This window comes from Aphidius gifuensis, linkage group LG3, assembly GCF_014905175.1.
Source record: "Aphidius gifuensis isolate YNYX2018 linkage group LG3, ASM1490517v1, whole genome shotgun sequence".
In the NCBI taxonomy this organism is placed as follows: domain Eukaryota; kingdom Metazoa; phylum Arthropoda; class Insecta; order Hymenoptera; family Braconidae; genus Aphidius; species Aphidius gifuensis.
In genome coordinates this window covers 11,341,924-11,365,485 of record NC_057790.1, presented here as the reverse complement: position 1 = coordinate 11,365,485, position 23,562 = coordinate 11,341,924, and the positions used below count along the sequence as shown (strand labels likewise).

The following is a 23,562-nucleotide window of genomic DNA, read 5'->3' as shown; positions in this document are numbered from 1 at the left end:
CGTGGGTTCAATGCTGTGTAATAATTTGCATCAATAGAATCAACAAATTTTTTACTTGAGGTACATCTTTTAACAATTTTTTAAATTCACATCCCCATTTTTCAATAACATCATAACCTTGATCTTTTAAATACTTTGTAATATTTTGCGTACGTTCATAACGTTTATTAAAAGTTGTACCATCTTTTTGAACATGATCACGATTAAACATAATACACTCGATACATCCATGCCACCAACAACCATGATACTGAAAAATGTTTTTTCGTCTTTCATTTATACTATCAACTCTAATTTTTTTTGGACCTATTTTGATTTCATGAGAGTTACCAGCATGTTGAATATTACTTGCTGTTGAATATGCTAACCATTCTAGCCACTAAAGAGTTTCTTTTGACTGATTGTCGCTCAATCTATAACCAGACCTGGGAACGATTCCGATTTTTTCTTAAGTAAGATGATTACGTTGAAAAACACGCATACATAATGAAGCACAAGTCAAAGCTTCACGGAATGGATTAACATTAGTAATTTTTAAAGTTAAATTTATAAATTTTAAACATGCCATACGTAAAACAATTACATCTAGAGTACAATAAAGTTTCATTTCCTTTCTAAAATCAAATAATTCTCCAGAGTCTACTCTTCTTTATACCACTTATCAAATTTGTCAGCTTCTTTTTTATTTTTCGCACGCACACCATGCATTTCTGGTGGTGGTACCTCACCGATATAATTTTGATTTATTTCATTATTAAAAAAATGTGGAAAATAGCCTTTTGAAATTTTTTCATCAAGACCAAACATACGAGGTAAAGCACTCAAAGGTGCTTGAAAAAAATTGAGTGAATCTATACATTTAATATTTTCAATCGACAAAACATTAATACTTGTACCAGTAATTATAGTACTAATTTTTCCCCCTAATTTTCGATTAATTAATTCTTTTAAAAGCCACTGACCATCATAATTTTTTCATTTATGAGCTAATACAATAATTTCACTATATTTATTTTTTATTCCAAATATAAAATCAACAAATTTTTTAACAGTGTCTTTCCCTTCAGCAATAAATTTGCGAGTAGTACATGAATCACATTTATTCTCGGTCGGTATACTAGGCTCATCTAAATCACTTGTATCATTCATACATTTATCGCACACATGATGAAGTACTACATAGTTAACTTCATGAATTTTATAAATTTTATTATCATTATTAACTGTTTTAGATTGCATTGTCTCAAAATCATAAAAAACATAAGCACAAAGATCTTTTTTCTTTTTAAAATTCATTTTACTTTTAAAATAACATAAATGTGATGGTGGTTGAAGTTCTTCACACGCAGAACAATAATAATATCCACATAAATGACGCGTATTTAAGTAAACTTTTCTAAAACATTTTTTACACTTTTTTATTGCCTCACACACTGAATGCTTTGAATTATAAGATTGAGCTGTCCTATGTTTGTCTAAACATTGTTGTCCATAAAAACTCCGATCACAATCACGACACTCGATTAAATCTACATTTATCTCACACAAATTATTCAAACATCGGTCACAACGACCAGGACATGACAAATGCGTTTCAGGTGATGAATATCTTTTATCACAAATTAAACAATATTTTTTTGTACCATGCTTAAAAGTTATTATATTATTTATTGGTTTATAATGATGACTATTTTCATAATATGCAATTGGTATATAATTTTGTTCTTCACGAATAAAACCCTCAACTAAATCTGTACCATCAAATATTATTTCATGTCCATTGATATTATTAGAAACATATTTATATATTTTTAAAACACGCTTGATTGGGCATGTTGCTAAATACATCTGAAATTGTCTCACTTGCTCTAACCCACATCTCTCAGGTGGAATAACAACACCAGATTTATTTATAAATTCAAGAGTCAATGTTTTTTGTAATTCATATCGAGCGTCACGAACTGCTTTTAATCTAGCCACGTCAAGTTTATTTGTCTCTAATTCAGATAACTTTGCTACGATTGATCTTAACATAAATAATCTCTATTATTAATTATTAGTGTACCACGTCTCGATCTTTCACTTTTAGGCATTCCACATCCACCAACAATTCGTTTTAAAATTATAACTTTTATATTGAATGCAGCCGTCGCATCTATACCACCAGCACTTTGACATATACTACTTATTATTGTCCATAAACGATCAAAAGTAAACTCATTAATTGGTGTTGAATTTGTAAATGAATCACTAGTCATATTTTCTGATCGGAAATTAAAAATAATTCGGTCAGTGTTATTGCTAGACAAAGATATAACACGTTGATATACTTGTCGAAAAGCTTTCTCAATAAACTCAACAAGCCCGCGATTATGAGGAACATTTTTTATTTTGAATGTATACGTCATACTTGTGAGTGAAAATTTAGGTATTTCTACACGCGTTTCATCGAGTAATTCTATACAATCTTCACTTCCACCGTCTTGACATTCGTCTTCACTTGAACTATCCATGGTTGATATTGAAAATTTACTAAATAAAAATGATAAATTTTCCGAATATATATGTACTCCCACCTAGCTTATATTTACATTGCATGCACTTGTTATATTAAAAATCTATTGAACTGACAAAAAAAAAAAAAATTTAATCGAATAAAAAAATTTAAATACCATATTTTTTCTTTCCGACAAGCGTCACACCCCTGTTTGTTTACGTTCATTTCTTTTCCACAAACGTAACACTGTCCAACCTCGATGCATTGGGCCTCTTCAAAATCTGTGACGTCAGAGTCACTGCTTTCTGGTACACCAATGAATCCCTCCCGTGAAGAAACTCCCGTTCCCTCGGATGAATGACATTTTTTCGGGTTTTCTTTAACAATGAATGAATGAATGAATGAATGAATGTTTGAGAAATAGGTCATCAGAAAAACGGTAAAAATAAAATGCAAAAATATTGATTTAAAGAAAAAAAATTTAGATAAAAATTAAAAAAACAAAAATGTAAGGAACTTTTAAAAACAAAAAAAGAAAAAAGTTTTTAAAGGAAAAAAGTAAAATTAAAAAAAAAAAAAAATTTTTTTTCAGAAAAAAAAAAAAAGTTGACAAAATTTTAAAACAAAAAGTAAAATTAAAAAAAAAAATAATTTGAAAAACAAAAAGTAAAATTAAAAAAGAAATCATTTTAAAAACAAAAAGCAAAATTAAAAAATAATAATTTTCTAAAACAAAAAAAAATTTATTTCAAACCAAAAAAAAATATTTGAAAAAAATTTCATTAAAAAATATAATAAAAAACTTTATAAAAAAGGGTAAAAAAAATAAAAGCAATTAACAAAAACACTTACATATCTAATTATCACTCGATGAAGCAGAATCTGATCGTTCACGTTCTTTTTCTTCTTTCCATTCCTCAAGGTTTTTGAGACGTTGGATACTCCAACACTCTTGAACAACCATCCATCTAATCATTTTTCTTCTCATGATCTTTGCTTTTTTTTGGCGAATACGTAATTGTCGCTCACCTGTAAAATATATAAATTCACTGTTTTATTCTATTTTCACTTTTTTAATCCACCCTATTATTTTATTTCACTGTATTATTTTTACTTTTTTATTTCACTCTATAATTTCATTTTTTTTTTTCACTGTATTAATATATTCTTTAAATACTTACGTAACATTTTTTTGATAAAGCTCCGATTATTGATAGCATTGGTACATCTTTTTAAAAAACCGTATAAAATTTTTTTTACTGGATTATCTTTTGTTAATATTTCATTTATCCGATCTTCATCGAGATCGTCTTTAAATATTTTCATATTACCCTTAAAATCTTCAACCGATTGTGCTAAATTATCAATCGAAGTTATATATTTCTTGATATAATAGATTTCCTTCATACTACTTTTCAATTTTAACTGACCACGTATTTTTTTAATTATCTTTGGACGTTTGAACGTATAGTTGCGCGTAACTTGTACGACTCTCGGTGATTTGATTTTAAAAGATTTGGTTAAAAATTTTTCACATAAGTTGTTCATGCTGAAAGTGTTGAAGACGATCTGCAACTGACTCGAAAATTAGGATTAAAGATGTCGGAAAAGCACTCCCCACTTACGTTTTAGTTTTTTCTTTTTTTAAATAATTTTTTATCTTTTTTTAAATAATTTTTTATCGTTTTTTAAATAATATTTTCTCTTTTTTAAAAAAAAAAAAATTTACCAGTTGCCATTTTGAATAATCTGCTGTAACTTGAAATTTAAATTTTTGATATCTTCCAAAAAAGCTAATAAAGATCGCTTTTAAATACGTAATATATCTATATTCTTTCTAAACACTCGGGGTACAATTTTAATTTAATAATAGTGCTGCCAGACAATAAACAAAAAAGTTTTCTATTGAAAAAAAAAAATTTTCTTTGGAATTTTTTCTAATCTTTGGTTTTACATAAGATTAGAAAATTTTAATAAATGGTTTGGTTATCATATTGAAAAAGAAAATCAAGTATATTGGGAGCTTTATTATCAAACAATTATCTATTTAGATGACTTTGCTACTGTAGTCGATGGATATAATCATTTTTTAAAAGTTGTAATTGATTCCATTAATTTATCGAAGCTAAATATACTTCATCCTGAAATATTATCGTCAGAAAAATTAGAAGGCTCGCTTGAGTTTTTTGCAAAACATAGTGGTGAATTTAATTTGCCTATGAATATAAGAGATGCAGTAGCTGGTCATTTGAGTAAAATATCGCAAATTGATATAGGTTATGACAATGGTAGATTATTTGTTTTAATGAGAATTCCATTGACTGAAGATAAAATTTATCATATACATAAATTAAGATCGTATCCTATTGCTCAACAATTAGGGAATAATACGATAGGATCAGCCTGGATAAAACCAAGAGCTAATTATTTGATTTTGTCATCGGATCAATCGCAATATACACTTGTAAAAAATAAAATTGATTTACCCGAGACAAAATGAATTCGGCGTTTGAACAACTGTTTTTAGTCTTTCGGCTAATACTCGGCTGCCTAACGTCTGCTGGATGGCGGTCGAGACTTTTTCCGATAACGCGTATAGTATACGGAGCTGCCAAACAGATTTCAAACATCTGATTTAAAAGCCACTATGTTAAACTACTTTTTATAGTCCTTCGATCGGCGTTCATGACTTTTTTTTTTTTTTTCTATACGGTATACTGAATAACGTCTTTTTTATGACTTTTAAGTGTAGTTTATAAAAGACAAAAACTTAGAAAAATTTTACTTTTAACTTTTTAGCACCCAATGGACTTAGTTTTTTTTTCATTTCTCAATTTAATTTTATAGTAATAAATTTTTATCATTGGCTAAATTACTTAATTTATCTATCTACTTTAAAGAAAAAAATTCTAGGGGTTATGTAAATGAATAAAAATAAATATAAGAAAAATTATTTTGATAGTTATTCGTATGTTGAATAGTTATCATTAGATTTAATTATTATTTGAATACAACACAATATTACACAAAATATTTAATCATTCTCTAAACAATCAACTGGCCCAATAATGTATTGGCATTTTTCTGTCACACATGGCTTTATTTCTATATTAAAACAAACAGTTATGAAATTTTCAATTCTAATAATATCATACTCTCCATCTAATGAAGTTAATTCATAAATATAAGAAAATTGATTTCCTGGAGCATTGAACCGAAATTAACATTACATTTTTGGATAACTGCAAAATATTGTGCTCTGCATTCTGGTAGACAGAAAAACGCGCACTCACAAGCTGATGTTTATGTAAAGCAATACACTAAACCATATCTTGTTTGATTACCAAGTTGATATTTTACCCAAGAAGAATTAGTTTTTGTGATTCTCTCATAGGTAGCAGATGTATAAATTATTTCTGATTTTAATAATCTGTGAAAAAGTTTAATATTGGGAACACCATTAAAAGTAGATCTTAGCTTGTTAGCGACAACTCTTGATATTATTACTCTTTTATTGATTGAACCAACAATATAAGTGTCTTTGGAAATTTTATGTGTTTTATATTTTTTCATTTTTGTCCTTTGTGTTATATGTTGACAAAAATTTAATATTATACTATCAGGACCAAGATTTTTCAAGAGGCCAGGTAAAGACATAAAATATGATAAGCCTGTTGATATTTGTAAGCTTGAAAACCTTGTTCATGAGACAAGAGCATTTAATTGACCATTGATATTTTCGAAACTAAAACAAGATGTAAAATATGGCTGAGCAAAATCCCGTGTATTATCTGCCATATGCAGTAATAAATGTAAATTAGCTGACAAAGAATTTCTACTATATAAACCTTCAAAATCTTTTACAAACTTGTTAAGAAGTGTATCAGCAAAATTAATCGTTTCATCAGAGATACTCGGTTGATTCAGCATATATATGGCATTAACTAATAACTGATAATGTGATGAATAATTATCTGGCATATTTATTTGTTTTAATATTGGAAGGGAGTAATAAAAAAACCATGTTTTATACTCATGAGCTTTCCACTGTGCTAACGATTGTGATATTGTTCTGGGTAGTCGAGGAGTAATTGCTGGTGGTGTTATTACACAAATCATTTCATCTACTTGGTTTAACTTTGAGTGTAATGACCATGCACTGTTTTGATGTTCTCTCAAAAACCAAAGGTGAACGAGTTGCTTAATCACTCCTAAATACAATGAATGCATTATGTCGATAGCAGTACATCTGATAAAATCAGGCACAAATCTTCCAATAGGGCATGGGCCTTTGACACCATATACGTCATCTACTCTGTTTACAAGTGCTTGCCTTACATGTTCAATCGTGTCACGTGTACTACGAAGTTGTAACTCTTTAGACGGTAAGCTGATGGAAAAAAATCGCCACAAAACGGCCACGTACAAATACCTGTTAAATGATAGTTTTTTATATGAGCCACGTTGAGAATAATAATAATAATTCGTGTTTTTTTCAATTTTCAAAAATTAATATCTCGGCCGTATGACAATTAATTTGCTTGAGGGTTTAAAATTAACTTAATATAATATAAAATTAAAAGTATTTAATAATCGCCAAGCAATTATGAGTTGTTTTAATTATCGATATTTTACCTGTCTTACCTGTGGACGGACGACAAAAAAACTGCTTGACAATAGTTGTAACGTGTTCTGGGTATAAAAAACTATCATTTAACAGGTATTTGTACGTGGCCGTTTTGTGGTGATTTTTTTCCATCAGCTACTTCTTTATATTCATAAATTGGTACATTAGATGCATTATCTCGTAACACGTGTATTAAACATTTTTGGCACCCATATGTTGCGTTCCACCGCTTCATGTTCATGAACAATGCCTTTGCTGGTAAGTCACAAGTTCCACAAATCACATGACATTGCACACAAATTATTCGATTGATACTTGGTACTTGAAAGTCTACTCCAGTTGCTAGTAATTTTAATTCTCGAGAAATAGAATTTAAAGAATACAAAGGTATAGGTTTGTGATTACCAAACCATAACCCACCAAGAATTAAATTATCTTTTTTCTTTCTCAACTCAAATGGCAGTTCGTTTATAGAAAGAAAAAAAGGCCATATTTCAAAATTGGAACTCTTAAATAGACTAACCCCATCAGTATTCCACGTAAATGAAATATTTGATGGATTTGATAGTTTACCTCCAGGCTGACTCATTTCTCGATAGACTCTACCATCTTTTATATCTTTATAATTGTTTTCATTTATTTTTATCCGTTGAAATCTCAATTGTAATGCCTGATAAAAATCTTCTCGATTATACAATTTTTGAAGTTGGTTAATAATAGGCATTTGAATAAAATAACTGGTACCTCGAAGGTCTACTGGACAAGTTCGACAAGCAGATGCCATGGAAGGCAAGGGACAAAAACAATTTGAACAAAAAAAATGTTTTATAACTGGTGTGTGACAGCCAGCAAAATGTTTTTTAAAAAAATACATTGTTTTTTTACATATATTGTCTGCTGGGCAGTGTAATTCAATGAGGTCCAGAAGGTCAACCAGGCCAACTCCAGATAAAGAATGACGTAAAAAAAAAGTTAATATGGACACTAAACTCTCATGTAATGTCAGTCGTGCTCCAACATATAGCAATTGTTGTCCATCATTTTCTTCATTATCTTCATCGTCAGCATCTTCACCATCTTCATTTCTTTCATGATTATTATCTTCAACATCTTCAATTTCATTGAATATAATTTGTTCTTCATTTGGAATATTATTTTCAATTTGATCCTGCTGCTTCCTGTCAAAAATATTAAAAAAAAAATATTGTGAGCAAGCTTTATTTATTTATTAATTATATTCATACCTGTTTCGGTTCATTTCTAAATTATAAACATTTTCGTTTACAGCATTTTGTTCTTCATTTGGAATATTATTTTCAATTTGATCCTGCTGATTCCTGTCAAAAATATTAAAAAATAAATATTGTGAGCACCTTTATTTATTTATTATATTCATACCTGTTTCGGTTCATTTCTAAATTATAAACATTTTCGTTTACAGCATGTTGTTCTTCATTTGGAATATTATTTTCAATATGGTCCTGCTAATTTCTGTCAAAAATATTTTTAATAAATGTTGTGAACAAGCTTAGTATTACCTTAGTATATCTATCAAATAATAGTTGTTGATTATTAATTGGATCAAGTTCTAACTCCTGGCGAAGAATTTTCAGTCTTCTGAAATAAGTTGCACGTGACAGTCCTCGAAGTACGTCCGGTCCTGTTTTAGATCTTTGATTTCTTCCATTCATCTTATAATTTACAATGTCCCAAGGGTAGCTTAGACTTATATAAGTAATATGAAAAAAATAAAAGTAAAAAAATGGAAAGGAAACTAAGTAGTGCCAATAATAATTTACTTACCTCAATTTCAAGTGTATCACTAGATGAAATTAGTTATTTGCAGTTGTTAATAATTATTGTGTAACACATCAGTGTGCATCAGAGCATGCGCGTAAGTTTTTGTGTGTCCAGGTTACAAGTGTTTAGTTTTTATATGTACACTTTGACTTAGTGACGTCAAGGCTTTGTGGGGGTGTGCAATCTGGGCATTTTCTTATTCATATCCTGCGCGAAATAAATGCGTAGGAGAGTAATAGTTACAACCAGGCCCAATACATGTGTGAACGTATAACAAATTCTTTTGTTAATACAAAAAATGTATTTATTAGTTTATTTTATTGCAAATAAACAATCTGCAATTATAACTGAAGGATGTGTTGACAAAGTATCGACAAAATTGAAGAAAATAGAAAAAAATATTATTGTTCAAGTTATTAAAGGAGACCAACAAGGGGAGGCTAAAGTTGTACATGTGGGCAGTAAGTTCATATATTTTTGATTATTTATTGGTAATATTTAGAATTTGATATTAATTGATTTTAAGTAGTTAAATGTGCAGAATAATTTTTTAATTAAATAAAATTAATGTTCCACTGAGTGACAATAATCATAAACACTTATTTGATCAATTTTTTTTCTTTAACCTCAAATTTGGTTAAACGCAGTAATTAAATCGAAATTATTAATTTCTAAATGAAAAAATAATTTTTAAATAAAGTTATAAGAAACAAACTTAATCAAAATTGTACAAATTTTTGTTTAAAAATTTAATTATGGACTGTCAAGTAATATGAAGTTTCTCTTATAAAAATAAAATTTGTTAATAAATATTCAAACATTTTGATAAAAATTTAATTATTTGGTGACATTGTATTAAATTTATATTTTACTAATTTTTTTGAATGTGATATCTATATAAAAAAAATTGAAAAAGTCGTTTGCATTTTATTTTAATTGTTTAATTCAGCTCATTAATTTTTTTATTTTTTTTTTAGATAACAAGGGTCATTTGGAAAAGTTACTATCTCGAGTTGATTTAGAGACTGGTATTTTATAAATAGAAAAAAGTACCTAAAAAATCTTCAAAACGATCACTCAGTGAAAAAGCCACGAAAAATCCCAACTACTAGTACAATTATCTCTCAATCAGCAAGAAATACGACAATACAACAATTAAATCATTATTTCACTTCACCATATCAAGAAGAACAAGAAGCAACCTGTATCCAGAAAACAACAGATGTTGAGAAAGAAATACTATCAGTAGATCAAATAACATGTACTGAAAATACTGATAATTCTCAGTCGCAATCATTGAATGAAAATCTAGTTGATGTGAGTGATAAAGATCCCATTGATTGTGAGTGCTCTGATATACCAGGTAAGCTCAAGTATCAAATAAATGTTTCACATTCAAGGTATAATTGATATTCTATTATTTTTTTTGTATTTCCAGCTACTCCTGAAACTGTTATAATTCTTGTGAAAATATTATCATGTGTAAGAAGACGTCTGAAACAAAATAAGCAGTCCATGGAGACCAATGAAACTTCTAAAATTGAAAGTGAAAACAAACCAGAGTGGCAACATATAACTGAAGGCAAAGTACGAAAAAACTAAATTTCAACCCAAGTGGAAAAAATATATTTAATGGAAATTTACTTTATATTCAGAAAAAATTTAGAAAAAATATGAATTAAATTTAAAATATACACAGATTTGGGAATACTAAAATTAAATTTAGAAAAAATTTAGAAAAGGTTTAGAAAAAATATAAATTAAATTTAAAATATATACAGTTTTGAACATACTAAAATTAAATTTAAAAAAAATTTACAGAAAATAAAAAAAAAATTAAGAAAAAATTTAGAAAAAGTTTAGTTTTAGTATGTCCAAACTTGTACATATTTTAAATTTAATTTATATTTGTTCTAAATTTTTTCTAAATTTAATTTTAGTATGCCCAAATCTGTATATCCATTAAATTTAATTTATATTTCCATTAAATATAAATTTAATATAAATAAAATATATTTTTTCCACTTGGGAATAAGAAAATCCTAATTTAATAACTGTTGGTTTCGTTTATTGATGAAATAATTATTTATTTGTTTTAGGTTAAACTTCAAGAAGGTATGAGGTCTGGATATACCCAGCAGTACTGAACATCATAAAAGGAACATCAAATAATTGCCAATCAAGAATTTTTGGTCAATTGTTACATCATTTTCTGGGTGAAAAACTAGCATCGTTAACTTCTAAGAAAATACCTAGGGACGTATATAATGCATCACATGGTTAGTAAAACTAATATTTAATTATCAAAGATGATTCAAAAATATCTTTTGTTAAAACCTATATTTTTTATTCATTTGTTTCAGCATATGCTCTTGAAAATGCGACCATTCCATTTTCACTTACAGTTGGCAAATGTGCTAATAATAAATGCACAACAGAGAAAAAAAAGGATTTGAAAAGAAAAAAATTACCATCAACTAGTTCACTTACAGTTAGCAAATGTGCTAATAATAAATGCACAACAGAGAAAAAAAAGGGTTTGAGAAGAAAAAAATTACCATCAACTAGTTCTACTATTTCAGCAGATAATGATGTTGTTGATGAACAGAACGTGCCAACGAATAAAAAAAAAAAAAATGAAAATATTAAGGTAACAAGTTATAAAAATTAAATTTTTATTTAATTTGATTAAAAATTTTTCTAATTTTTCTCATCTTTTAGAGAGTCTCGATAATCAAATAAAAGAAATGATGCTGAACAGGATTCCACTTTAGTGGACTGGGACACATTTTCACGAACTAATGCTACAAGTACACCTACAAAAATTTGTAATTATGATAACGCTGGAGACTGTTCACAATTAACTACTTTAAATAGTTGTGATCCATCAAGTAATCAAAATTTGTTACTTAACCTCGATGAAACTAGCTCAAAATATCAACAAAATTATGCTTATCAAGAAAATGCCAGTTTTTCATATATTTCTAATGCTCAAAACATTCTACTTCTTGGGCAATAAAAAATAGAAGTAAAAAAAATATAAAAATGTAATTTATCAAGTATATCTTAACTACATGATACAATACACTTTTAATTAAACGTTGTTTAATTGAATAAATAAAAATTAAGCAATCAATTTATTATATTTATATTTTTTTATTATTGCTATTATTATTATTATTATTATTATTATTATTATTATTATTATTATTATTATTATTATTATTATTATATGTGTATAATCCGGATGTTCGAATATTCGCGCATGCGCAAATTGCTATATACCGTATACCGTATACCGAATGATGGTATAATATTATGACTTGTATAACGCTGTAGAATGATACTCTAGCAGCCGTTTTCGGCAGCCTTTTTTTTTATGTATATGGAATTTTTTTGTCTCGGGTACCTTTTTGTCAAGCAAGTGTGAATATACATATATGTGAATCATTATCATTTCCGATGTATGAGAGTTCACATCAAGCTGGTTGTGAAATTTCTCTAATTATAAAAATTAATGAATCACCTTTACTTAATTGTGACATTAAAATTTCTCGTCATTTTACGCCGTACTGGAAAAAACTAAGTAATGAAAGAGGATCGTTTTATAGTTTACCACGAGAACAAGAAATACATATACTGTGTGGAGACAAGAAAAAAAAAACTATTGTTATTCGTGGTGTTGGCATACTACGGACCCAAGCAGGTTGCCACGCACGCATAAATTACGGAACAATTTTCGGTCAACAGGTAGTCAATATTGATACCATATATGAAATTAAAACTACAGCAACTATAAATGTTACAAAACTATTGCCTGAAATTGTTGATTTTACTATAGGAGAAACAAACTATTCATCAGCAAACCCAGCGGTATTGCTCGAGATATTATAAACGCAGAAAATATGAATGAGTGGACTATATTTGTAGCAACAGAAACATCCAAATCTAAATGTATAATTCATAATAATTTACCATATCATGACTGTGCACTGGTACATGCTAGACGAATAAAAAAATATTTTTCAAATAAAATGTCTTCAAATAAAAATTGTAGTGTTGACGAAACTGGTTAAATATTGTAAGAAAAGTATGTCAAACGGAAATAAATATTAAAAGAAAACACATGTTCAAATAAAAATAAATGTCAATAACCTATGTCTTAATTATTTTCCTATATTACATAATTCCTAGCTGCATACAAAAATGAGTCATACTTGAAATATTATTTAAAAAAATAAATAATAATATAAAAAAAAAAATTAAAAATAAAATAAAAAAAAGTTACACCTGGGCTGACTCGAACGCTAGACCCTACGCTCGTAATATCAATATAACTTTTTATTTATTTGAAAAAAAGTGCTAGTCGTCCAATACACCTGCTAAAGAATATTATTATTTATAATAAAAACACTTTAAATAATTTTTTTTTTATTTATAGCAAATGTTATTGAAAAATAACCAAATACGCATTTTTAATTCAAGTAACGGAGCGCTATAGACCTAAGTGTAGTGCTAAGGCTAGGGTTACCATGCGTCCTGATTTAGCAGGACATGTCCTGATTTTGAACGGCTTGTCCTGATACGGTCCTGATTTGTTAAATGTCCTGATTTTTGAGACTCGTTTACAATTTTTGAAATTTTTTATTATAAAAAGTTTTTTTAATAAATATAATATAGAATTTACGCTATCTATGATGGACTCTTGAATACTTCTAATTATTAAAATTTAGATAGCGTGCAGTATATGTACTTCGTCATATAGAGTATAGGGGGCCCGATGAAAAATTTCTATAGCCTAGGCAACCCTTTCTTTTTATTTTCGTAAAATTATTTTTTGTAAATTTTTGGCTTGCCAATTAATTTCTTTTAGCAACATTCCTTTGAATTAATAGGTTCACATCTTTTCCTCAGCTATTTTTCCTATAGCTTTTAATTTATTTAAATAAATCAAAAGCTATCGACGAATGGCTAGGAAGAATGTGGCTCACCAATTATTTTTAGCTAAATTAATTCTTCTGGCCTAATTAGTGAGCAACATCCTTTCCTTAGCCATTTTTTCTATAGCTTTTAATTTGTTTAAAATTTATTAATTTAACAACTTGAAAGCTATAAGAAAAATGCCTAAAGAAAGAATTTTGCTAACCAATTAATTTTTAATGAATTAATTTAGACAAAGAAATTGACTACTGTAAAAAATTTTTTTATCGTTCGTGTAATTGTGATGAATAGTTACTGAATAATTAAAAAAAAACGAATAAATAAATAACATATAATTAAAATAAATGAATTGTTATGATTATCAACTTGAAACATAAATTTATGGGTGGAGAGGGTGAAATTTTGGAGTGGGAGGAAAATGTTCTGATTTGGTTTCCTGGAGATATGGTAACCCTAGCTAAGGCACTACAAAACATGGCCGCCCCACACTAACACTTACTTGACTAACACGCATTCTCCATTCAAACTTTTGCTGGGACGTTTGCTGCCGCTGTAGCGCTATAAACATTTTACACTAACAAAACAAGACGCGCCCTACACTAACACTTGTTTAGCTCACACACATTCTCCATTCAAACTACTGCTGACACTTTTGCTTGCACCTATGCGCGTGCACACATCACAAAATAATATTTGAAAAAATAATATTTAAAATAAAAAATAATATTATTATTTATATATATACATACGTACATATATAAATAATAATTATAAATAAAATATATATATAATAAAAAAATAATTATTATAATAATAAATAATAATAATAAAGAATAATAATAATAATAATAAATAATAATAATAAATAAATAAAATAATAGGGGCAGTTTTTTAAGGGTAGTTTTTTTGAGGGAAGTTTATCAGGGTAGTCGCGTATGGGCCCCGCGGAGTTTGTAGGTGCTCGAGGGGGGAACGCGAGCAAGCGGCCCAAAGGGAAAGGGGGCAGGTAAAAAAACGACTCCCAAAACCTGTTTTTTCGTGGATCGTATACCATTTAACAGCACGCTGTCCACTATCTCTCCCTATACTCTACTAAGAGCCATAAGGCTGATAAGCATGTAACTCACGATGGGCAAGCGATTCTTTAAAAATGATTGGATCTTGTATACTCAAAATATCATCCATGGTATAATACAAAGAAAGCAACAAAATGGTACATTTATTACTTTTGATGTTGTTGACGTGTAGAATCAGCTTCGAAAATTTATTTTGAATAGCCCAACAATCTTTCAATAGAGTCTTCTGGTGTAAAATGAATACGTCTGTTACATTTTATTTCACTATGTAGCTCATTGTTATTAAATTCGTTAAATAGTATAGTAGCAGTACTATGAACTAATGCTTTTTGTATATGAATTCAAATATCCTGAATTTCATAACTTTTTGTTGGAATTGCAATCACTTTACATCCTTCCATAAATACTTCATTATTACGAATATCAATATGTGGTATAGAATCGAATGTTGTAAACTCGATAAGCCCAGCAACATAGTTTTTATTTGCTGACAACTCAATAGGCGGAAAGTATTGTCTTTCAAGAGTCGATGACCCATCTGAAAATGTCAACGTGAATGAATCATTCATGACTAATGATTATTTCAGAATTTGTAATGATTATTTATAGTCTCTTACCAGCCAGAAACTTGAGACATAGCCCAGGTAGGAGTTCTCGGGCTTGAACACCTGTGCCAGGCTTGTGCGAGGGTCGTGTATCAAGCCTTGGGAGCACAAGCTTATGCTCATTGTTTTCCCCGGCCTCACACGAGCCTTGTTAACACAGGCTTGACACAAGACTGACCCCGTTGTTTTCAAACGGCCTCACACAAGCCTCAATAATCCAAGCCTGTGTCAAGCCTGTGTTTTTTGTTTTGTTGCAAGAATATACAAAAAAACGGGAACAAGAGGATCCATTTAAGACTTGGATCACAAGCAGTAACAAAGGAATAAGCTATTTCCATTGTAAAATATGTAATAAAGATTACAAGACAACTGGAGGTAAACTAGATTTGGTAAAATATGAAAATTGTCGAGCTCATATTAATGCTTGGGGAGCCAAGTTAAGTCAGCTATCTATCTCAACAGTATTTGAAAAATCCACTTTATCATCAGTGCAAGTAAAAAATGCTGACATAAAACTTGCAGCTTTTGCAGTAAAATATGACATGCCATTCTCTACAGTTGGCCCACTAGTAGAATTGTTGAAAGATATATATCCTGATTCAATTATATGTCAAAAAACATCTTGTGATCGTACTAAATGCACAGCTATCGTCAACAACGTTACTGGCCAATATAGTTTTGATGATGTCGTTTGAGCATTGCAAACAAAAAAATTCTCTCTTTTGGTTGATGAATCAACAGATATTGGATCTGTTAAGCATCTTGCAATGCTTGTGAGATACAAAGACAATACAAAAATATGAGATCGTTTTTTAGCATTACTTAAAGTTTACGATTGTACAGCAATAAAATTATATCAAGAAATGACAAGTTTTTTTGAGGAAAATAAAATTCCTTGGAAAGAAAATATGATTGGTTATGCCTTTGATGGAGCTTTGAATGTATCTGGTCAAACAAAAAAATTCTCTCTTTTGGTTGATGAATCAACAGATATTGGATCTGTTAAGCATCTTGCAATGCTTGTGAGATACAAAGACAATACAAAAATATGAGATCGTTTTTTAGCATTACTTAAAGTTTACGATTGTACAGCAATAAAATTATATCAAGAAATGACAAGTTTTTTTGAGGAAAATAAAATTCCTTGGAAAGAAAATATGATTGGTTATGCCTTTGATGGAGCTTTGAATGTATCTGGTTGTAATCTTTCACTGGGAAAATTATTGCAAGATGATATAAAGCATCTTTTTCGACAAAAGTGTATTTGTCACTCATGGGATATATGTGCTAGCTATGCATGTAACCAGTTATCTCAAACTGCTGAAAGTCTTGTAAGAAATGTACACAATCATTTTAGGCATAGTTACAAACGAAAAAAAATTACAAGTAGTTCAAGAAATATTGGGCTTGAAGCCCCATAAATTGTTGCGATATCGTGCTACGCGCTGGTTGTCAATGCCCCAAGTTGTTGAACGATATCTTGAACAGTGGGATGCTATATTTAAATTTTTCAAAGCTGAAACAGAATGTGGTGATGATGTTCCTGCAGCTATGACGATATATAACCAAATGTGTAAACCAGACGTTGTCATGACCTTTGAATTTTTGGAATCAATATTACCACTTTTCACCAAGTTAAATGTTGAAATGCAATCAACTAGCACAAAAATCCATTTGATTTATGATCGTGTATCAGAGGTATATGAAACTTTTCTTTCTTCATTTCTTAAATGAGATTGTTAGGAAAAGCAAAGTCACTTGATCAAGTAAATTTTAAAGACCCTCATAATCAATTGCCAATTGAACAAATTTATTTGGGAGGCTCAAACTCGTATCATGGAAGGTAAATGTGAGCTGGATGGAAGAGGAGTTTAGGCTGAGAGCTAATCGATTTTATATTGATGCAGTTGATGGTATTTCTAAACGATTTAATTTTGCTAATGATTGTTCAAATAAATATAAACTAATGTCAATCATCAATCCTCACAAAACTATCAATGAACCAGCTAAGAAGCTATAGAAGACTATTGCTGTACTTGTAAAAGAATTTCCAATGCTTGTTAATAAAAAAAACATCAATGTAATTGATCGTGAATGGCATGAATTATTGGTATATGGTTTTGAAAAAAATTGTCCAACTGATGCATTAGAATTCTGGACTATGGTTTCTAATTTTCAATATGGTGATGGTCAACAACGGTTTCCCATTTGAACGAGCTTTATTTTTAACTTGATGGTTTTACCTCATTCAACTGCAGCAGTAGAACGTTTGTTTTCTCAATTAAATTTAAATAAAACTGCTCTTCGAAACCGAATGGAAAATGAAACATTGTCTGGTATCATGCACACTAAAGCTTTGCTTGAAGGAAAAAAAGCATCTGAGCTTAATATTGCAAAAGACCTTTTTGCGCAACATAATTCCGCAATGTATACCAGGTAGTTATGAGAAGAGAAAAAATCAAGATGATCAAGTGATATCTTTAGACAACGCATGTGCTTTGCTCTTATAACAAACTTTTTTTTGGTCAAATACCATATTTTATTATTTATTTGGTATCTTAAAATTTTAAAAGTTGATTTTGAATTGAAGTTTTATAAAAAATAAAAAGGTATATAATATATATTCATATAAATTTTCTGAGGATATATAATATGTATGACTCTTCTTTATCAACCTCATCTACTTTGCCATGTGAATAAGTAGCAATATTGAATATATAATATTAATATTAACGTCAAAAAATAAAAATTAATATATTTTTTTACACATGAATAAATATATCTATTAGATTTATAAAAAATTAATAAAAAAATATTTTGCATTGTTAGGTGTGTTATAATGAAAAATTTGATGAAATGCTAGGGTTTTTAATTTTTTTAAACCATCAGATAAATCAGACTTTTGCTCAGCCTCTCAGACTTCTCTTTTGGCCGTCTGGCAACCTGTTTCAGAAATAAAAAACAAAACACAGTAACGAAAGTAATGATATTTATGCATTTATATAAATAATGATATTTTTCAAATTAATCGACTAATAATTATGTTTCTTCTTTAACAGAATGAACAAAGTAGAGATGATAACAACAAAAACTGAAAAAAAAATATAAAAAGGACATTTCCAAAAAAAAAAAATATATAAGTGTATTTAAATAAATATTTCTATTTAATAAGTTAAAAAATACTCACTTCAGTTCATTAATTTGATGACAACTTATACTTAGTTTTTAAATGTAATATCTAATAATCAATTATCGCAAAGTTAATATTCATGAGAACAATATTTATCATTGAAGACATTTTTATCATATTATAAGCGAATATCTCCTGGAATTATGTTTTTACGGAGGCTAGGAGCCAAAAAGGATCAGCCGTAGTATTGGATTTATCCCCCCAAAGAAAAGAAAGTTCATAACTTCCGAACTAATTGTCGTAATGACTTCGAATTTGGCCTAAAAAGAGCGTCTCTGGAAATTTTATCACCCCTAATAAAAAAAAACATTATCTATTTAGTCATCTTTTTATTTTCTCCAAAAAATGAAAAAAAAAAAAACATTTTTTTTTTTTTTACGAAAAATACTATTCGTACGAAAAAAATTGAAAAAGGTATAGAATTTTGAAAAACAATTATTTTAAATCTAATATGAAACCTCTGTGACTACTCAATTTTGAGTTATAGCTTCTGCCGTTTTCATTTTTTAGGCAAGGTATAACCGTGATGAAATAGTGTAATGGACTTAATATTAGGCTTAAAACATGCGTATTTGAAAAATCTATCGCCTCTCTAAAAAACTTTTGATCTGTGAATCACATTTTTTAGAAAAAATGTAAAAAAAACGATTTTTTTTTTTTCTAAATTCAGTTTTCAGAAAAAAAAAAAAAAATTGACTAAACAGATAATGCCCTTTCCTATGTGGGGCGATGGAATTTTATAATATGCGTTGTTTAAGCCTAATACGAAGTCAGTATTACAATTATATCAAAAGTTACTTCTTGCCTAGTTTTCTAGTAATTTTTGAAAAACGCTCTAACTTTTGACAAAATCGTCATAGATACTTTGTATAAGATTTAAAAAGCATTTGTGGTAAAATTTTTCAACTTTTATTCAAGACTTTTTTCAAAAAAAATCATAGTTTTCATAAAATAATAAAAAATAGAATTTCTGAAATATTTTTGTCATTTTCATTTCAAAGATAGAAAAAAATTGACTAATAGAAGCAAAACAAACCTCTTGAAGGGCGATAGAATTTTAAAAATCACGTTTTTTGAGCTTAATTTAAAGTCATTCTATTGATTTTAACGAAAGTTAAAGCTTGCCTTAACTCTACGTAATTCGAACGAAAAAAAAAAATAAGTAATTCATTTTGAAAAAAATAAATGTACTATTGTGTTATTGTTACTATTAAAAATCATTCAACAAATAAAATTCAACACGGCTCCAGCCGGAGTTTTAAGCATTTTTAATTTTCAACGGTAACGCGGGCCACACGCCCCAACAAACGTTACCAGATCTTTTTGTATAATTCAGTTTTTCTTGTTGACGTTCGACGTTTTCGGACAATATAATTTTAATAGTCACAAAAATCAGACCTTCAACCAATACTACATACAATCGATTTAACCAAAAAAAATATGTATTCCATTTCAATACTCAAATAATTCGAGATGCAATATTTTTAATTTATAACAAGTTGCAGAACTACCTTTCAAATAAAAAAATTCTTTCACAATAAACAAGATAAACGGGTGTGAATTTGTGCTTATAACTCACCGAACTGAATTCCATAACATTAAAAAGCCACATCGTTAAACTTAGGTTCAATATGACCATTACTATCAGTCCTAGTAATAATGAGTAGAGACACTTCTTTCGCCACTCATAGATGAACAAGTCCTTGCATAACAGTGATCTCTGGTTATTTTTATCCTTCGTTAGGAATCCATTTTCAAAAGCACCAGAACTCAATTGATCTGTTCGGTTTTTATTTGAAAGTCTGCATGAATTTCCGCTACGTTCAGTAGACCAATTTTCACGATTAAGCATCCTAAAAATTCAACAATCATTTAAAAATACATAGACTGGTTATAATTTTTTATTGGGTTACTGGTAGACAGCGTAAATGTATAACGAAAAAAAATCATTATAAAATTTATATAGTACAAAATAAATCGATAAGCATAACTAAAGTTATATCATAATAATCGAATTGATTTGTAAAATTAACATTGAATCGACTCATTATCGATATCATACGTATAATTTATATATATTGTAACATAATTTATTATTTCGTTGATTTTCAGAGGTAATCCTCTAGAGGTGCTTCCCGTATGGACGGTCACTTTGATCATTTATTTGCTTTTGGTTAAGATTACATATCATTAGTGAGAGTTGATTGATTAACACTCGAAGAGGCTTTCAGCTGATCACTATGTACGTAATTAGACTTGGTAAACAGTTCGTGAAAATTCGATATCGATTTAGTCGGCTTGATATTTTGAACCTCAATATGAAAAAAAAAATCCTTTCGATTCACGTGCAACAAAATCTCTGAAGTAAAATCATGAACTTATTGGAAATTTGATCAATCATTAGATTCACATGTACTCTCATGATTTTCTTCAGTTAGTGAAGAGGCGTAGCAACTGTCGAGCAATTTTTTCATTCACTGAAAAAAAAACTTCTGTTCGATAGAATTTTTGTTCTTGGAAATTTTTGATATTAAATTATGAAAAAGATGTCTCAATAGAAAAAAAAAAAAAAAAATTCTCAATTAAAACCGTAAATTTTTCTGAATTATTGAATATTCGATTCAAATTGAACCTTGAATTGTATTCGATAAGCGTAATACTCTTGTATCAAAGAAAAATTTCTTGAATTAATTACTCCAGAAGTATTGTATTGAAAAATTAATACAAATATATTATTACAAATTAATAATTTAATACAAGACACCACTATTTTGATTCATGACTGAACTGCCTTACTTTCAGAAGATGGCTTCTTGAATAAAATCAACCGACTACTCAATAAAATAACTTTATGTCATAATTTTTTTTGCCGTGTGGCGCTCGTGCTGGTATAACGGCTTGAGCTACTTACTTGGCATGAGTATATTATAAAATTTCATTGATAATCAAATATTAAGTCTTAAATTTGATCTAATAGTTCAAACCAAACAAGTGATAAGTCATAATAAATAGTCAATTAAATTTTCTGTGATAAAATCATTGCTTTACAGTTCAATTAAATTTCTTATTTTTTACTTAGCAACCTAGCCTCCAAATCAACTTCCTTCATTAAGTGAATAGTTTATTGACTTGAAAATTAATTAGATTCATCTAATAATGTTGGAGATACAAAGTCTGATGACACGTCCCTGACTAAATATATTTACAATTGCTACACTACCGGACACAAATCTTAACTTACAGGCTGACACTAAACAAACATACACAACCATACACTACACACACACTATATGCACCCCTATATAATATACTCATTCCAGTTCCGGCCGCCGTGCACTTTACACTCTTGCCTCGCATTATATATTGTCTGACTGCTAATTAAATAAACGTAACCAATAATATTAAATTGTACTTGTTATTATTTATGATCTACCCTCACATAACCAACAGGTTATGGGCCCAGGCATTTAGCCTAAAATTAAATAACAAGCATTTAAATAAATTTTCTCGTTTAACGTACAACGCGTCTAGTGAAAACGTGTAGCGTCTATTGCATCAGAAACCGCGTGTGAACAGTGAGTGCATATATATATAAAAATTAGTGACAATGGCGAAAGCTCACGTTATCTCAATTGATCCATTAAAACATGATAATTATGAAATATGGAAAGTCCGGATGGAATCATATTTATATAAATTGGATCTCTGGGATATCGTATCAGGCGTTAAAACAAAACCTCCAACAGAATGTGATGATTGGAATCAAAAAAGATAAACTGGCCAGATGCGAAATAATCCTAGCCGTTTCAGCTAGCGAATTACAAAGTATTAATTCTACAAATACGTCCAAAGAATTATGGGACAAAATTAAAAATGAGCATCAGTCAAGTGCACCAATAAATAGAGTGACTTTACTTGCCATGCTTACTCGTTTTAAAATGGATAGCGCAAAAAGCATCCGAGATAATATTAATGAATACTTTGATCTTGTTAATAAATCCAAACAAATAAATTTGGAAGTAACAGATGAAATTTTGGCCATGTTTTTATTAAATAGTTTGCCTGAAGAATTTGAAAATTTTAGAATGATAATTATGACTAGAGAGACTTTTCCATCATTGCAAGATCTGCGCTCGAAACTTCTAGAAGAGTCAGATGCAAGAAAATCTATTACAGAAAATAGTGGAAACAGTCAAGGTCAGAGAGCCATGTACGCAAAATCTTCGTTTGGCCGAAAAGGCCCGAGCAATCGAAACTCGTTTTCTCGAGGTGGAAAACGACCTGCACATAAACCGCCGTCACACACAGAAACAGATGACCGGTATAACAATAACAACAGAGGTGGGGGAACGAATGGACAGAGAAGATGGACCCCGCACAACAACAATAACAAAAGTTTTGACAGAAAGTCAAGCAATACAATACGCTGTGAAAGGTGCAATGGTTACAATCACCATGCAAAAGATTGCTATTCGAAAAATATTTATAAACATGCAAATTATGCAGAAGAAAAAGAAGAAGATGAATACGATGAAAATATTGAACTCGCTGCAAGTGCTCAAACAAATGAAGAAATCGCATTAATGAATTATGTAAACAATGCTAACAAATCAAATGATAAAAATTTATGGTGCTTAGATAGTGGCAGTACATCACATATCACTGCAAACAATAAGCTATTTAAACAAATTGAAAAAGCAAATTTAAAATTAAGCCTTGCCAATAATGATTCAACAAAAATAAGTGGTGTTGGTGAAATTAAAATAAATATTAATGATGGTAATAAACAAAAGACAGTGAAATTAGATCGTGTTTTATATGTGAAT

At 29.1% G+C, this 23,562-nt stretch overlaps 1 protein-coding gene across 1 annotated transcript in view; it reads right to left on the bottom strand.

Annotated features, from left to right (window-relative positions):
- LOC122850889 (zeta-sarcoglycan-like) overlaps positions 1-20,588 on the bottom strand; it is a 47,361-nt gene extending 26,773 nt beyond the window's left edge. The window contains 1 exon segment of the mRNA XM_044149944.1: positions 20,316-20,588. Coding sequence (XP_044005879.1) covers positions 20,316-20,588 — 273 coding nt within the window.
- Positions 20,589-23,562: the final 2,974 nt, after the last annotated feature.